Source organism: Saccopteryx leptura, chromosome 5 (genome assembly GCF_036850995.1).
Source record: "Saccopteryx leptura isolate mSacLep1 chromosome 5, mSacLep1_pri_phased_curated, whole genome shotgun sequence".
NCBI classification, from domain to species: domain Eukaryota; kingdom Metazoa; phylum Chordata; class Mammalia; order Chiroptera; family Emballonuridae; genus Saccopteryx; species Saccopteryx leptura.
This window is the reverse complement of record NC_089507.1, coordinates 17072983-17091537: the sequence shown is the minus strand read 5'-3', so window position 1 is coordinate 17091537 and position 18555 is coordinate 17072983. Positions and strand designations below refer to the sequence as shown.

Sequence of the window (18555 nt, the reverse complement as noted above, 5' to 3'; positions counted from 1 at the left end):
TCAAGTTCATGTACACAACTCTGGTTTCACATCGGCTTTCCCTTAAAAACCAGGCAAGATCAGGCCCTGGCCAGGTAGTTAGAGCATCACCCTGAAATGCTAAGGTTGCGGGTTTAATATCTGGTCAGGGCACATGTAAGAGGCAACCAATTAATGCATAGTAAGTGGAACAACAAATCAACGTTTCTCTTCCTTCTTCTAAGATCAATCAATTAAAAAAACCAATAAAGATCAGACCAACTAAGGCACCTGGAGTATGTAAGGAGTAATGTACCTCTAGTCTGAGTGCAACAGCTACCTATTAAAGAGACAAATGACACAGCAATCCTAGCTACCCACTTCCCTGCTTACAGTATACCTTCCTGCCCCAAGATACTCAAAGCTTTCAAAGTGAGTCTTGTATGATATTTATCAGTGAACTGATATTGGAATTCATACCTACAATGGAAATTCTTTGAAAATCACTTGAGAAAACTACTCCTTTAGGAATGAGCCGTAGGAAATCAAGGGTAGCTTCTCTGCACTAATTCTAAATTGTTTACTTGACCCGTATTTTGCATGTTCCCAAGGAGTCAACCCCCCAGAGAGCTGCCACACGCCCCAGACCGATTCCAAAGGGAGGGAAAAGAAACCCCGCTGACTCAAAGAACTCGGCGCTCTAACACAGCACAATGAGAAAAGATGATCACGTAGGTGTCCAGCCGTGCTTTTGCTACTTAGATCATAAAGAGAGTACTGACCTTTGGTTTATTCAGCATTACAGTAGATCAGTGTATTTTGAAAACAATTTCAAAACCATTCTGGAGTCCTATAATAAACTAGAAGAGGAAGACACAAAAATAGGAACAAATGTTGTCTACGTTCTTATTTTACTTTCTAAGTATATATTTTTAAGATTTTATTTATTGATCTTTAGAGAGAGAGAGAGAGAAATAGGGAGTAGGAGCAGGAAGGATCATCTTGTACTAGTTGCCTCTCATATGGGCCTTGACCAGGCAAGCCCGGGGTTTCAAACTGGCGACCTCAGCGTTCCAGGTCGACGCTTTATCCACTGCGCCACCACAGGCCAGGCTGGCTATGATTTTAAATATAAAATGCATCAAAACTTCCAGTGACTGACTGTTTCAACATCATTTTTTCCTGATGGAGGACTGAGTCCTGATACCCACACCTATCTTTGTCTTCCTGATCTGCTTTCTCCAAACACTAGTTCTGTACAGAGTGATACAAAGAAATTCCAGCAAACAGAAAGCCTACCACGGAGACGAACGCTAACAGAAGATGAAGATGAAGCAGAATGAGGATAAGATCGACTGTTTATTTGTTATACAAAGAGAACTAAAAGTGGCTCAGGCATGTTAGCCCGTACCCTCTGTCCTTTCTGACGTGGTGAGAGCACACAGACGGCAGCGAGCGCATCAGTCCAGCTCGGGGTCAAGCTTCTCCACTTTGATGACGATCTCCGGGGCCGGGGCGGCAGTGCCGGCTGGGGTGCTCTCCGCCTCGGACTCGGACAGCACCTCCTCCTTTATTCTCACAGCCTTGTGCCCGGCCTCGTCCTCTTCGTCGGAAGACTCGTCCAGCTCCCACTCATCATCTATGTCCATTTCAAACACTCTCACATGGCGCAGATTGGAGCTTAGCTAAAGGAAAACAGGCGATACAGAATTTTAAAAGTCAGTGGTTAACTAGTACATTATCTGCAAGAAATCAGAAGTTCAAAGAATGGTTTTACAGGAAAATTATTTCCCCATCAACTTACTAAGCTGAAGCCTTCAGTTTGCATAAAAGAATCTCCACATACAAGAGGAAGAATTTCAAAATCAAAATCCTCCCAGAATTGTTATTAGTGACTTCGTAAGCTTTCTCAGAACAAGAGAACTAAATAGCTAAGGCAACTAGCAGGCTCATAATCAATAAAAGCAATTCATCCAAGCTGCTCACAATGAAAGGACCTCACCGATCCGAACTCCCTTCCCCTGTAACTCTTAGTAACGATCTGTGAACACTTACCACACAGGACACTTTGCGAAAACCATTCCCAGCAACATACTGGGCTTTCATGCTTTCCAGTAATCTCCAGTGCTTCTCGAAATGCATGGTGCGTGTGGGAATAGCGTCACACTGCTCATCCAGCCTAGACAGGAGGGAAACGGGCAGGCATGAGCGGGGTCTTCTCCCTGGCTTGCTAGGGTGGCACCAGAGTCAACCATGCCACCCCTAGTGGGTTTCTACCGATATTCCCATTGCCAATCTAATTCTATCAGCCACTGCATAAGAGAACTGTGTACTATATTCTGTGAAAATACTACAATTATACATAGGGAGAATATCATCTTAGCAAGGTTTTTTTATTCCTTTCAAGAAAAGCAAATAGACACATTTTTAAATTAGAGAAGGGATCTGCTTACTTAAATCTCAGTCAACAAAGCCATCCCTTGGAAATGGCCATGCACCCTCCATGGGGCTACGGAGGTCCTCATTCTGCGAGGGAAACACTGAAGGCAATCTAATTCTAGCGGATGTGCTGCCGAAGTGAGCTCTGAAGTAATTAATTCTGCTACAAACTGGGGTTAACGCTGCTCTTGAAAAAAAGAACTAAAAGAAGTCTTAGTTTCCACTCCAAATAATTCCCAACCTTGTTTCAGCAAATACTTATTGATTTACTAAAAGCAAAGGAACAGAGAGGCTGTTAAAGCCAGTATCTTTTAAATAAAAAACAGGAGTATCTCTGCTCAGTTGACTTTACGATTACCCCTAGTAACTATTATCTAAGCAAACCTAAAGAACTAGACTGTATGACAGACGCTGAAAAACATTTTAACTGTGAAAGCAGAAAGACGAACTTATGAACAAGCTCGTTACCTTGCAGAGTAAGTCCCGGTGAACTCATACTCTGCAGAGTCTTCACTGTTATATACTAAAGACAACGGCAGCTGGACCAAGAGTCTGTCTCTTCCTTCACGTCCTATAATGTCCTTAAGGACGACGGTTACAGTGTCATCATCATAAAATTGTGCATCTAAACAACTGTAGGTGCTAGAATTGAAATAAGTTTTGTTATATGAAAGATGATCATAACTATTGAGGCAATCTAGTAGGCATAATATACTTGTACAAAGGAAAAAACCTAATATCAATATCAAGTGAGCCTGGGCTGGCTAGCTCAGCAGTAGAGCGTCGGTCCAGCGTGTGGAAGCCCTGGGTTCGATTCCCGGCCAGGGTGCACAGGAGAAGTGCCCATCTGCTTCTCTGCCCTTCCCCCTCTCCTTTCTCTTCCCCTCCCGCAGCCAAGGCTCCATGGAGCAAAGTTGGCCTGGGCACTGAGGATGGCTCCATGGCCTCTGCCTCAGGCACTAGCATGGCTCTGGTTGCAAAAGAGCAACATCCCAGATGGGCAGAGCATTGCCCCCTGGTGGGCATGCCGGGTGGATCCCAGTTGGGCGCATGCAAGAGTCTGTCTCTCGGCCTTCCTGCTTCTGACTTCAGAAAAATACAAAAAAATAAAATAAAATAAAATTTAAAAATCAAGTGACAGTCTATATAATAACATTTAAAATATATCATTAGTTTGCACTAAAATCACAGTTACCTGCTATACTGATTATTCACAAATATAACTAACTAGGCCCTAAAATAGGTAATCACGAAAAAGGAAAAATCTGTATGGTTGTTGGTTTAGTTTCAATGGTCAGGCCATTATGGAAATTCCATGAACGATTTCTTACATATATTTGGAGTTAACTAGACTGAAAATAAAAGTAAGATTTACATATAAAGACACAACTCTAAAGATGTTACCACAAAATACTTCACGTAAGAAGAGTGAGAGAAAGACTGGCCTCTCCTTAGTGTTAATTCCGCCCTCTGCAAAGCCTCAGGGGTGACTTAGGTATTGCCACCCTTTTTGCATCAAAGAAAATCCCACTGCGCTAAGAATAACACCACCTCCCAATTTTGTTGGTCACAATGAGAACCTCCGCTATCAGCCCCTGAAACGACATTACTTTCTTACTAACAGACAAGGAACTCAGAGGTATTTATTATAGGAAACCGTGCTACATAAATTCTTGCTGCAGGGTGGTGAGGTTCTATTGAACTCATTCTGTACGAATACAATATGTGACCAATACTGCCTCTTGTGTTGCAAGAGAGGAAGCCCTTGTAGTTATATGTCGCTTAACTGAGTCTAACCATAATCCTATCATTTGCATTATTAAACATATACATACACACATATCATCCCAACAAAATTCAAGATTTACCTTCTTCTTACTTTCTCAGTCGTGGCATATGTGAAGCTCCCAAATTTAATAGCAATCAGTCCATTATGTATAGATCTTAAAGAAAGAAGGGGGTGGGGAAAGAGACTTTGTAGAATAACTTGGGTAGCTAATAATCTAAATGCTTGAAAGAACATGATTGTCAGTGTTAGTACATTTACCTAAACACCTAATCTCAGACCAAAATACCATTATGCTCACTCTAGAATACTAATAACTACATAATTTAAACACAGAGGTAGATAAACCTAACAGAAAAATTACAACATGGTTGGCCCTGGCTGGTGGCTCAGTGGATAGAGTGTCAACCCAGTGTATGAACATCCCGGGTTCAATTCCCGGTCAGGGCACACAGGAAAAGCAACCATCTGCTTCTCCCCTATCCCTCTCTCCTTTCTCTTCCTCTTCTTCTCCTGCACCCAGTGGCTTAATTGGTTTGAGTGTGGCTCTAGGCACTAAGAACAGCTCCAATGGAGCACATTAGCCCTAGGCACTAACAATAACCTGGTACTTGAGCATCGGCCCCAGATAGGGTTGCCGGGTAAATCCCGGTCAGGGCGCATGCAGGAGTCTGCCTCACTATCTCCCCTCCTCTCACTTAAAAAAAAAAATTACAACATGGTTTACAAATCTCTAAAGTAGCTAGTCACCAGAGTAGCTAGATATCTTAGACAATTAAGGCCAGGTGGAACCAAAGTATTTCTCTTTGGCTACATCTTGGTCTCAAATTATGTTCTTGATATTCAGATTTAAAACCATTTAAGACAATAATGGCATTCTGAATATAATTTACCTTTCAGAACTCTTACTTGTATTCTCAAAAGCAGCTTCTACAGGTAAATTCTCTTGTTTAGTGAAAGCATACTTAACCTGAGGTAAAGTCCTTCCTATAAGGAACCCAGACCACAGCTCTGAACTTCTGTGTGTTCATGAGATGTAATCCTGAGTGTCCTGCTCTTTTTAATACTTTTTTTAATTTTTAAATTTTTTTTAAATTTTATTTATTTATTTTTTACAGAGACAGAGAGAGAGTCAGAGAGAGGGATAAATAGGGATAGACAGGAATGGAGAGAGATGAGAAGCATCAATCATTAGTTTTTCATTGCGCGTTGCAACACCTTAGTTGTTCATTGATTGCCTTCTCATATGTGCCTTGACCACGGGCCTTCAGCAGACCGAGTAACCCCTTGCTGGAGCCAGTGACCTTGGGTTCAAGCTGGTGGGCTTTTTCCTCAAACCAGATGAGCCCACACTCAAGCTGGTGACCTCGCGGTCTCGAACCCGGGTCCTCTGCATCCCAGTTTGATGCTCTATCCACTGCACACCGCCTGGTCAGGCGAGTGTCCTGCTCTTGATTTTTCCTAAGCCTAAAGTAAAATCCTACATATGACTGCTATGCACCAATACAAAATTAGGTAATCTGGAATCGGAAGGGATCACATAGCTTCCTGATTTGGCACAATCATCTTGATGACACAAAATCTAAGACTAAGAACAGTTCAGCGACAGCCCGAACGTCATAAGGTATCTAACCACAACCTGAAATGTAGGGAAGAGGAGCTGTGTGTTTTATTATTAATAATAGAATCTTATCTCTTCTGATTCAAACTTCAGATGAACACTTACCGGGAAATATCAGTATGTCTCCTTAAGATGCACATTTTGTAAAGCGAATCTTCTAAAATAGTAAAAAGAAGATAATGTAGATTTGAAGTCTTATTATTCCACCTAAGGGAAAAAAATTTAGTGTTAAACAAGATATATAGCTATCATGCGTAGAACAAAACTGTATTGTTCACAAGACAAGGAAGAAACACACTTACAGAAAAGGAAATTTGAACAATCTACGTGAAGAGTCCTCACTAAAAAAAAAAAAAAAAAAAAAAAAAAATTTAAGAAAAATTCAAGTTGGCAGCTGAATTACACCACCCAAAAGGCAAACAAAATTACCTTCTACTATCTTTATATAATGGAATACAGATTGCTTGATTCATTGATTTTCCAATTACATCCTAAATAAAATAAGATTAAAAATATTATTAGAGCGCTTACATAGATGGATAAATACTCCACAGAAAGGGAATGACCATCCCTGGTTAAGTCTAGTAAAAATGATCTATATCATCAAACCTCTCCCACAGAAACTTGAACGGCAATCATAACAGCAAGGGAGAGACAAAGTCCTGAGCTGAAAGGGGCCCAGGCGATGAGCGAGGGGCACACTACGGACCCTCTCCCCCCATCTCCCCACTGTCACCACACCGACTCGCCCCTCCCTCCGGAGTAAGCGACGCAGCAGCTCTGCAACTGAGAACACTCACAAGTGGGTTCCGGGAACAAATACTAAAGATGCCAATACCTTCAATAATCTTTTCCACTTTTAATTGGTGTAAGAAACTAACAAGAAGAGGAAATATTAGGGTGAACCATATAAATCTCCCAGTTTTGTTCATCAAAACTGGCTGAATATCAGCATTTTTGTGTGGTTCGAATTAATAACTATGCTCATTTACATAAATGAGCCACATAATGTAGACGTTCTTGCTCTAACACAAAGACATGCATTTCAAACTTACTGCCGGCTTTTGCAAACATTGATCAATAATGTTCTCCATCCGCCTTTTCACAAAATGCAATGATTTTCGAGGGTAGTAAGGAAACAGCAAAGGACTTTCTGGTTGCAAACAAAAACAGAAACAAACAAACAATAAAAGCTGTAGTAAACCCGATGATCAGAAAAAACACTCTACCCTTAGAGCCGGCCCGCACAGCTCATCTGATGGGGGAATTCTCCCTGGCCACCTCATGGTGCCTAACACAACCTCACTAAAAATGGCGTCGTGGCCTCTGCCTTCCACTGTTCCCTGACAGCCCACTAAACACAACCACACTGACTGCAAGCCAAGTCCTGGCAGCTTACTGCTCTAGATGCTATTTCCCCCCCAAAATCCTACAGTGTGTTTCAGCCGACTGTGAGAAGAAAGGGCAGATTTGGGAACCATGGGACATATAATGAAACTAAGTTCATTCCTCCCTATTCTTTGCCACAATGGAGTGACAACAGCCGTCCTGTGCTGTTTTAGAAGACTATGACAAAAACAAAAACAGGAAACAAGAAACCAGTGCTATGAAGATAAGCTCTTCACTATAAAAAGACTACTTTTTCAGTAGAAAGTAATAATTTAGCATTTATTTTTATTTATTTATTTATTTATTTGTATTTTTCTGAAGCTAGAAACGGGGAGAGACAGTCAGACAGACTCCCGCATGTGCCCGACCGGGATCCACCCGGCACGCCCACCAGGGGGCGATGCTCTGCCCACCAGGGGGCGATGCTCTGCCCCTCCGGGGCGTCGCTCTGTCACGACCAGAGCCACTCTAGCACCTGGGGTAGAGGCCAAGGAGCCATCCCCAGCGCCCGGGCCATCTTTGCTCCAATGGAGCCTCGGCTGCAGGAGGGGAAGAGAGAGACAGAGAGGAAGGGGAGGAGGAGGGGTGGAGAAGCAGATGGGCGCTTCTCCTGTGTGCCCTGGCCGGGAATCGAACCCGGAACTTCTGCACGCCAGGCCGACGCTCTACCACTGAGCCAACCGGCCAGGGCCTAATTTAGCATTTATTGACACCAACTGTGCTGGGTTCTTTTTACATGTTATTTCTATTGTTTAAAATAGTTGTACAAAATAAGCATCATATTCTCCATTTCACAGATAAAAAAAAAAATAGATGTAGGGGGTTCAGACAATTGCTCACTATGAAATTGACTAAGTATGGCCCTGGCCAGTTGACTCGGAAGTAGAGTATTAGTCCAGCATGTGGAAGTCCCGGGTTCGATTCCTGGTCAGGACACATGGTAAGTGACCATCTGCTTCTCTATCCCTCCCCCTCTCTCCTCTCTCTATCTCTCTCTTCCTCTCCCGTAGCCATGGCTCAGTTGGAGCAAGTTGGCCCTAAGTGCTGAGGATGGCTCCATGGCCTCCACTCAGATGCTAAAATAGCTCAGTTGCCGAGCAACAGAGCAATAGCCCCAGATGGGGAGAGCATCACCCCATAGTGGGCTTGTTGGGTGAATTCTGGTTGGGGCGCATGTGGGAGTCTTTCTGCCTCCCCACTTCTCACTTAAGGAAAAAAAAGAATGAAAATGACTAAGTGTCTGTGACTTAAGCCCAAGTCCGACGCCCAAGCACACCCTCTCCCACTGCACCCTGCAGGCCTCCCTCGCTCCCTCCTCACAGCATCTCGTGTGTCAGCTAAGCTGGAGAAGATAAACATTAATCTCCCACAGCTGACAGATGCTGTCGTATTACAGAAAGTTGTGCGGTCCTGTCCCCAGTTCCTGGCACAGAGCTCCTAAAACCTTTGGAATTTCCTGAGTGCTCAGGGTGATAGGAGCATCTTTCGTTCCGATGAGGCCATGCATACCAGGGCCCTAGATGGCCTCAGCAAGCGGGGGGGGGGGGGGGGGGGGGGGGGGGGGGGGGACACCATGCAGACCAAGCCGTGAGGAGAAGTCTGAACTTGCAGCCCCATCCCCAGCATGCGGGAAGGAGAGAGAAGCTGGAGTTAAGTTCAGGCACCAATGGCCAGTGCCCTAAGGAATCATGCCTCTGCTACACAATGAAAACACCGTACCAGCCCCTGAACAACAGGGTTCAGAGGGCCCTTGGACAGAGGGTGGGGGAGGCACAGGGCTCCCCGCTCACTGTGTTCATCGGGAGGCTCGGGGAAGGGGGCGCCTGGAGAGCCCCTGGACGGAGGGCGGGGGAGGCACAGCTCCCCGCTCACTGTGTTCATCGGGAGGCTCGGGGAAGGGGGCGCCTGGAGAGCCCCTGGACGGAGGGCGGGGGAGGCACAGCTCCCCTCTCACTGTGTTCATCGGGAGGCTCGGGGAAGGGGGCGCCTGGAGAGCCCCTGGACGGAGGGCGGGGGAGGCACAGCTCCCCGCTCACTGTGTTCATCGGGAGGCTCGGGGAAGGGGGCACCTGGAGAGCCCCTGGACGGAGGGCGGGGGAGGCACAGCTCCCCGCTCACTGTGTTCATCGGGAGGCTCGGGGAAGGGGGCACCTGGAGAGCCCCTGGACGGAGGGCGGGGGAGGCACAGCTCCCCGCTCACTGTGTTCATCGGGAGGCTCGGGGAAGGGGGCGCCTGGAGAGCCCCTGGACGGAGGGCGGGGGAGGCACAGCTCCCCGCTCACTGTGTTCATCGGGAGGCTCGGGGAAGGGGGCGCCTGGAGAGCCCCTGGACGGAGGGCGGGGGAGGCACAGGGCTCCCCGCTCACTGTGTTCATCGGGAGGCTCGGGGAAGGGGCGCCTGCCTGACAAGGGCTGTGGCCACGGGCCAGCCTGGTGGCGCCAGGACCACGTCACCGTATTGGGCTAATGTAGCCCTTCCTCTCACTTAAAAATTAAAAAAAAAAAGAAAATGAAAGGCATAACAACAATAACAAAACCCTACCACTCAGGAGCACACACGGATGCATCATGATGCTTCTAGAAGTCTACAGATTGGAACTAGCAAAACAGACTTCTCTGACCTGTAGCCTCATTAGTTTTCTTCGTAATATCCTATTTTTATAAGGCGCAAAACAGACAATACTTAAGAACAAGCGATCTCCGTATATCACAGTTAATGTCAGTGTTTTTGATCACGGTAACGTCATACACCATTTGTTATTCTGCTGTTTCACTAATCAAAACGGACACAGGAGATAAAGCTAAAGAAGTTGATAAGGACTCAGAGAGAGTTTAGCAAAACTGTTAGCGGGTGTACTGGTCTCAAATCAACAAACTGGCCAAAATCGACTCGGTTCACGCAATACCTTTAAGGTGGCTGCTGTTTTGAAGGAAGTCATACCACTGGTTTCCTTCTGTGTTGGGGGGTGACACAAGATCGTCATCTTCATCTTTCAGGTACTAGAAATACAGGATTAAAATGTAGATGAAGGAAATCAAGATATCAGGCTGCAATAATTGTTTACATTTAGCATTATTCTATTAATAAGTTAGTCCTCTTGTGAAGTACATTGCTGTTATTCTAAGTGGTCACCAAAATTTGCTAAATGCCATGCAACCAAAGAAACTGCTAACTACTACAAGATTAATATGCTGCAAATGTGGAGACTATAATAAATCTCATTTAAACTTTATGAGTTCAATTTTCATGAAGCATATTTTAAAAAATAATGATCATTAAGTTAAATCCAAAGCCCGTACCTGACCAACTTTTTCAACGTTAAAGTATTTTCCTTTCCGATTATAAAGGTCTGGAGCCTAGAAAGAGTAAATGCAATTTAACTCGTAAGTCAACTCACACACCAAAAACATCTTTTTTAAAACTAAAAACTTTGAGAGAGCTATTGAATGCAGTTACTTTTTCTTTAATGGACTGTAAGATATACATACAAATAAAAGTTCAACCCACAGAACTTACGTTTAATAAATAAGCACTACCATTCTTTAGTTCAATATTTAAAAAGCGTTAACTGCTAAGACTTCAATTAAATTAGATTAAATCTGTCTACTTCTTACCGTTACCCAAGTTTACTGCAATTATTAAGGAAAAACAGCATAAGAGAAATACCACTATCCTACCTCATTGAAATGTTCAGTAAGAAATTCAGCAACAAAGGTGATATCTTTTTGAGTCATCTATCAAAAACAAAAAAAGAACAAAAAGAAAAAAAATCAAGGTAAAAGAAAGCTTCCCAATAATAGAAATATCATGTAATAATAAATGTGACTCTTTTACTATCTACTAAAAGCCACAGGCCAAATAAGCAAACTTCCTTTGAAGAAGTATCAGTAGACATCCAGAAGATGTCACTCTGAACATGTGAAGTCCTGGGGCTCTGAGGAGCATGTAATGCAACATTTAAATCCATCTTCCAGCCGAAGAATCCAATAGCTCCCTCCTGGCCTAAGCTGTTTATGACGTGATGCGTGTGCTACAATGACGCCTGGGTGTCCCTCCTCCGGGAACAGGGGGCGGGCGGGGTGGGGCGGGGGGGACCCTGCAGGCCCAGAGGAGCTGCAACCTAAGCTAGGGGCTGTCCCCAACAGCACGGGCTCCGCGCTGGCCTCAGCTTCTTGTGATGACTTTTCTCTGCCTTTTCCTGGGTTTCTCAGCCTTCTAAAAAGTACAGTTAGGTCCCTCCAAACAATTAACGTATTTCACGTCCCAAAATAAAGGTAAGAATGAAGTCCTAGAACAGCTGATGTGAACTCCCCTGGTTTGCAAGGCCAGTCAGCACAGCACAGGAATGTCCTTCAGGTTGAGCCGCCCGCGATCCCTTCCTGCTCCACTCCACCGAGGCGAAGTCTACTGCCCTCCGTTCTCGCAGGCTCAAGGTTCCCTACCCTGTCTGAACCCTGTGCGCAGGGCGAGGTCGCCTGGGCCGCAGGAGTCAAGTGGGAACCCTGCCCTACTCTGTGCGCTCTTCCTGGAAAGAGACGGCACTGCTACTTGTCACAGTGCGGCCGGTCAGAAAGAAACCGGCTCACCAGACATCAACATAGGCACCAATATGTACGTACTAGACTTCCAAGGAAAATACAAATGCAGTTAAGATTCAAGGAAGTTAAACCTTATAAAATGAGCCATAATAAAGACATTCTGTGAGGTAAAACAGAAGGCTTACTAAGATCTGTCTCATGTCTACAGCCTGAAAACCTCCTAATTACTATATAAAAGGAGTACCAAGACCAGCAAAGCTGAGCTCAATCAGGGCATAATTCACACAACAGAAAAAAATATACCACTGTCTACTACCTTATTCAGCTCGGGAAGTACGTGGTCTTCTGTCATTCTCAACATTGCTGAAAATAGAAATTTAAAAGCCATCTTTAAAGAAAAACTACAAACATAGTTTTAACTATAGATGTTTCTCCAAGACTAAATGTTTCACTAGACCAGATTGTCAACTTTCAACAGCTGCTTTTCAACAAGGAAAGCTTCCTTCCCTCTAGAAACTGAAGGGAATCGATACATCTACGGAGGAGACCTGGCTTTGGGCAAACAACGCGGCGCACAGATGAGGTAACGTACTGTAGAACTGTACACGTTAGATTTATATCATCTATTAACCAGAGTCACCCCAGTAAGTTTAATAAAATTTTTAAAAACCCTAAATGGTCAAGAATCTAAATTTGATTTCTATTTTTACATTCCAAATGGTTGGTCTATTCATCCTAAATTCTTTCTTTTCCATTTTCGCCCTTACCCCAACCCACCGCCACTCCAGACAAACTGCTGCCTTGTGCTAAGACTATGTTTGCTAGGATTCCCCTTCTAACCTGGTGGTGCTTCTCTTAAAATCTGCAAGTACGTCTTTTTTCCAAAAGCCCTAGAAAACCAAGCAGATGACTTTCTTTCCCTTGGGCTTTTTTGCTACAGAAAGACATTTGCGCTGAAATTTCTGCGGCACACATGCACTCATCCATGGGTCAGTGTAGTCTTTCATCGCGTCTCTGTGGCTGTCCCCATCACAGCTGTGTCTCTGGGCCACAGTCATGAAGACACTGCATGTGCTTTCCGCACAGTGTCTGAGTATGCTCATCTGCACAAGGAGACTCGATTTGGTGTTCACCACCCCACATCAAGTCTCCTTCCATCACCATCTATCCCCAACTCTACCATTTAAAAAAAATTAAAACCATTTTTAATTCAAACTTCTCAATTATTGGTGAAACCAGCCATAATCTAGGTCCCCTAATTCATTCATTTATCCATCTAAAAACTGCTTACTGAGCACAGCACAGGTGGTAGGGACACAGCAGTGGAAGAGAAGCCCCTGTCTTCGTTAAGACGACATCTTACAAGAGCAAACAGGTTTTAGAGCTGACCAGTGGCGGAGCCGGATTACAGTTAGAGGTCTCCAGAGCACAGATCCGGTGTGCTCTGCACAGTGTCCTACTCTAACGATAAGGACTGACCAGGGCCGGTCATTCACTTCTCTGCTAACCGGCTTCTTAGTGTGATGAGAATGTAAACTGCCTAAAGCACTCCAACAATTATAAGTAAACCAAACTACTACTTCTGTAAAGGAAAATGATTGCTGCAGTTTCTGTCATTTATTCTAATTAAACAGGCTGGCCAGATAAACACTCTGGCTCCCCATTCTGGCTAGTGTTGGTTTTGAGAAAAAACTAAAAATTATAAATGTCAACATCTGCAGACCGCATTCATGATTTTACCAAAAGCAATTTCATTAGGTTGACAAGTATAAAGTCTGTTTTTAAAGTATCAGAAACAAAGATCTGGGCATTTGTTTAAAGATGCTAGCACATTACAGGTAATTTATTTTCTATTTTACTCTTTACTAAACATTTAGTAAATATGGGACAAATTCCATTTATAACTAAACTTTGCATATGTTGGAGGGAAATGTATGCTGGATTATTTCAAAGATTTTAAAGAGAGATCACAAAAATAACAGTACAAATGGACCTAAATAAAATATGCATACACTGTAAAGTGAGCATTCAAGTGTTTAGTCAAGTTAATATTTTGTTAATTACCTACAAATGCAAAGAGCCTGTGGAGATACCAAAAAAAAAAAAAAAAAAAAAGGGTCACAAGTCGTCTCCACCCTATTTAGCTATGCATCTCTGTCCAACAGAGCTGACAGTGGAAATGTTCAAGTTCTGTGCTGTCCAACATGGTGGCCCCTGGCCGCGTGTGGCTACAGAGCACTTCAAATGTGGCTAGCATGACTAAGAAACTGAATGTGTAACTTTATATAACTATAGCGGCTACCGTAACAGACTGCACAGATCTAGAGACAGAGACTGAGGTATAAAACAGGAGGTAAGCTACTCAGGGGCAGAGTCTGTGCCATATTTTTCTCTCTCTTTATTAATTCTAACACTGAACGATGCCTAGATCATAGCAGGGATTTAAGTGTTATTTTAGCCTGACCAGGCGGTGGCACAGTGGATGGAGCATTGACCTGGGAAACTGATGACCCAGGTTTGAAACCCCAAGGTTGCCAGCGTGAGTGCGGGCTCACCTGCTTGAGCATGGGCTCACCAGCTTGAACGTGGGATCACAGATATGACCCCATGGTCACTGGCTTGAGCCTAAGGTCACTGGCTCAGCTGTCACCCCCCAATCAAGGCACATATGAGAAAGTAATCAATGAACAAGTCAGGTGTTGCAACAACAAATCGATGCTTCTCATCCTCTCCCTTCCTATCTGTCTGTCCCCCCTCTCTAAATTAAATTTAAAAAGTTATTTTAACCTAAGGAGAAATTACAAGGTAAAAAAGGGTTAATTATCAGTGAGTAACACAGACAACCAATGCTACAAGTTACATCGGAGGGGAAGGGAGGGCAGATGGATATACAGAAGAAATAAGACAGGCTGTGTTTTAAAAAGAGTAAAAACTGGGTGAAGGGTAGAAGTGGGTTCATTTATACTATTCTCTCTACCTTTACAGGTATTTGAAATTTCACTAGAGTAAGTGAAATATTCTAAATTGATATTCCTACAATTTTTTTAAAAAGTATTAAAAAAATAAGAATGCTTTACTTACCGACATAGAGCCACCGAAAAAATGCTTTGAAGTTTTTCATACTACTATCTATAACTCTAAAAAAAGATAAAGATAAATAAAAAATACAATTATTACATAGGGCTCATGTAACATTTTCCCATTGTGCAATATAACAACCCTATTGTTCTGTTCTATCTCATCTGGACCACATTTAAGCCTTCAGAACAGATTTTACAAATCAAACACACACCGAAAGATAAAATTTCAAAAGAGCAAATCCCGATTCTTTTAAAAAATAAGGCAAATGACTCAGATTCTGGTATAACAGCCTTGGCACAAAGTATACTAGTCTCGCTTAGCATTTGTAAAAGTATGAAATCCGTTACTACCTTTGCAAATAAAAGAAACCAGAAAAAACATTTTCAGCATTATTTAGTTCAAAAAATAGCCTCCCTCGTCAGTAAGAAATAACATAACCTCAAAAGAAAACCATTACTATACATTTGTACTAAGTCGCTATCTCCGATATCCCCGGACATTATTTTTGGAAGTTAATTTTTTTGTCCTGTTACAATAATGGATTGCAAGACTTGAATTTTCTTGTGCTTAACACAAATATACCCCCCAAATTAACTGTTATAAGTTGATGCCATCTTCAAGTTGATGAAATTGTTTCTGAATACAGAGATGAGTATCATTAAAAAAAATCCCTTTAAACTTATATCTATAAGATAATTACTCTAAGCAAATAATGCCTACATTTTTCATTCCTAAATCTCAAAGCCCCTTCCAAGCACTAAGTTTCATAATACTCCTGGAGAGGAGGGCCATCATCACTACCCTTTTTCTGTAACCAATAAAACCCTTCACTTAAAGCAGTGGTTCTCAACCTTTCTAATGCCGTGACCCCGCAATACAGTTCCTCATGTTACGGTGACCCCAAACCAAAAAATAATTTTGGTGGCTACTTCATAACTGTAATTTTGCTACAGTTATGATTCAGAATGTAAATACCTGATATGCATTATGTATTTTCCGAAGGCTTTAGGCGACCCTGCCAGGGTCGCAACCCACAGGTTGAGAACCGCTGACTTAAAGGACTGTCACATCTCTTATGCTAAGTAGTATGATCAAAACTCTATTGCAGGAAAAAGGAGGAAAGAAACAAAGTTCCTTTGTGTCTTACCCAATCAATACTTTCACCCTAACCCGGGGGAACTCCTGGCTAACACAAAAACTCCCACTGCCTCAGTTTCTCTATCTATAATGTAAAATAATGCTATAACTACTTATCTCAAAGAAGAAAAAGTTTTAATACCTTTCATTCACACTGAAGGTGACCAAAGAAAGCTTAATATTATGTATTTACTCAATGTAATTATGGTGAACCAAAAAGTAATTCAACATACATGAGAAGCAACATCACTTTTCCTCTCATTTTGTCTTCTGAGCATACGCAGCTATAACCTCTACCTTCCAAAGCCCCATTGAAACGACAGTGGATTGGTGGGGAAATATGTGTGTGTCATGAACTCACAAGAGAAGAGAGCAGTAGGAAGAAACTGATCTCAGAACTGTCCAAAGCTGAGGGAGGACTGGCGACAGACGGAGCACAAGGAGGCAGCCACGGCCGGACACCGTGGAGAGCGCAGCACGGAGCCCCGCACCCTGCGAAGCCCAGAGCCGCTCAAGTCCTCGGCACAGCAGGACAAACTGAAACAGAGTGGTCAATATGTTCTTTCCCAGAGAGCCCAGGGGTTTACCTCCCCGACAGAACACACATGCAGCGTCCTCCGAAGACGCGGAATGCTCGGGGAGGAGCCGAGGCCGTCGGCTGGGTGCCGGCCCACGCAGCAGAGCCCTGCGCACGCAGCACGCAGGCACTCGGCCGGCTGCAGGCTGCCCGCACGCCGAGGCCACGCAACTTCAAACTGCCTCGTGAATAATTCCGAGTGAACCCCGGCAGCAGGTACTGGAAGGAAGGCGCTTGCAACGAGGGGCCAAGACAAACAGAACAGTGACCCAGGGAGTGGAGATACTTCAGGGAGCAGCAGAGACTGTTAGTCATTGCCCTCAGAGAGACCCAAGCACACCGCTCTCCTGGTCGTGTTGTGTCCCCAGTGTCCTTTGCTTGCTCCCCACCAAACCCACTTCCCAGTGCGGGAGAGCTCACTGCTCCGCTTCAGAGCGCTCCTCCTCTCTAAGCACCCTGCTTCCTCCCGCCCACGGCCTGCAGTCACCCCACGTGCTGCTGGCTCCCAGCCTCCTCCCTGAACGAGAGAGAGAGAGAGAGAGAGAGAGAGAGAGAGAGAGAGAGGCGCACCATCAGGGTGCGCTGCACTGCGGCCCCGGGCATCCAACAGGCACTTCAACACACTGACAGCGTGAGCAAAGCTAACATCACTGAGGAGGGGTGACGGACACCCTGAGGGACGCTCCCCCAATGACCTCGTTCTCTGGCTGGGTGGCATAATCTGAATCTAATCACACACACAAAAAAGGTCAGTATCAGACAAACCCCAAGTGAGGAACAGAAGCTCTATGGGTATCTTTATATAAACTGTCCGAAGTCTTCCCCCTTCCAGGAAACGCCAGTGCCCCTCCTCCAGGCGCTCAGGGCCTACGCTCCTAACCACCCTCCACTCCTGATTTGATCACCCACATACAGGCACTCAACGATTCTCGTTATTCCCACTCGTAAAACATACCCAGCGTCTGACCGCCCTTCCTCCCATAGCTTCTGTCTGTCCCCGCCTACTCATGACACTGAGTGAATCACAAGAGGGGTCTCTTCAACGTGTCCCTCGTATCCTGTCCCTCCACTGCTCGTACCTCCCAAGGAGCTCCCATTACACCCAGAGGAAAGGCCAAAGGGCTTACACAGCCTGCTTATCTCCACGACCTCTCAGCTCACCCTGTACCGCTCCGCTCCCTTTAGCTATGGTGCCTCCCTGGGGTCCCTCAAACGTGCCAGGTGTGCACCAAACTCAGGGCCTTGACACCTGCTGCCTCTCTTGCCCCCAAATACCAACAGGGCCACTCTCTCCTGTCTCTCCCCACCACCACCTTTCCAGCGAGGCCGTCCCCGAGCACCAGCACAGAACTGCACCCTGACCCCCCTAGCCTGCCCTGGGTCCTCCCCCCCGGCTGGCTTTCATCACTACTCCCCAGCACAGAACTGCACCCTGAGCCCCCTAGCCTGCCCTGGGTCCTCCCCCCCGCTGGCTTTATCACCACTCCCTACCACCACCTCACACTTCTAATTACTCGTTTCTTTACTGTCCGCCTCATCACATTAGAACGTAGGGCCCATGAAGACAAGAATTTGTATCAGTTTGCTCACTGCTCTATCCTCAGCATCTAGCCTAGTGTTTACAACAGTCAGCTGCTTAGCAGATGTGTACTGATGAATGAGGGTGTTGGATAATTAAGCCAGGTACGTTTCTCAAAACAAAAGACAAAGATATGAAAAATATGAGAGAAAAAAATTTTTACTTCTTTGTCTTTCCATAGAAGATAAATCCATGAAGTCTATTATCCAACCAATTATATTTCTAAAGCAAAAATGTAGTAAACGGAAAAAGAGAATAGGAAATTATCAAAATAATACACTGGAATTCAGGTTAAAATGGCCATTTTCTTTTTATCAGCACAATCAATGAAAAGATACACATCTGAAAGTGCCACTGTGAAATTTCAAGAATTTAGAGATGAGGAAAAAAAAAATACCCTACCAAGGAACAAGAATGAGAAGCACCAAACCCTCATTAGCAACAAAAAG

The 18555-nt window shown here is 44.4% G+C and overlaps 1 protein-coding gene across 1 annotated transcript in view; it reads right to left on the bottom strand.

The window, feature by feature from the left end:
* Positions 1–1304: 1304 nt before the first annotated feature.
* The window catches only part of ANAPC4 (anaphase promoting complex subunit 4), a 36119-nt gene continuing 18868 nt past the window's right edge, over positions 1305–18555 (bottom strand). The window contains exons 17-29 of the mRNA XM_066384852.1: positions 14814–14869; positions 12049–12095; positions 10872–10928; positions 10494–10550; positions 10100–10193; positions 6860–6957; positions 6234–6295; positions 6107–6145; positions 5910–6011; positions 4266–4340; positions 2866–3039; positions 2014–2137; positions 1305–1643 (exon numbers count right to left, since the gene is read on the bottom strand). Coding sequence (XP_066240949.1) covers positions 1419–1643; positions 2014–2137; positions 2866–3039; positions 4266–4340; positions 5910–6011; positions 6107–6145; positions 6234–6295; positions 6860–6957; positions 10100–10193; positions 10494–10550; positions 10872–10928; positions 12049–12095; positions 14814–14869 — 1210 coding nt within the window. The 3' untranslated portion in view covers positions 1305–1418. The remainder of the gene's footprint in view (positions 1644–2013; positions 2138–2865; positions 3040–4265; positions 4341–5909; positions 6012–6106; positions 6146–6233; positions 6296–6859; positions 6958–10099; positions 10194–10493; positions 10551–10871; positions 10929–12048; positions 12096–14813; positions 14870–18555) is intronic.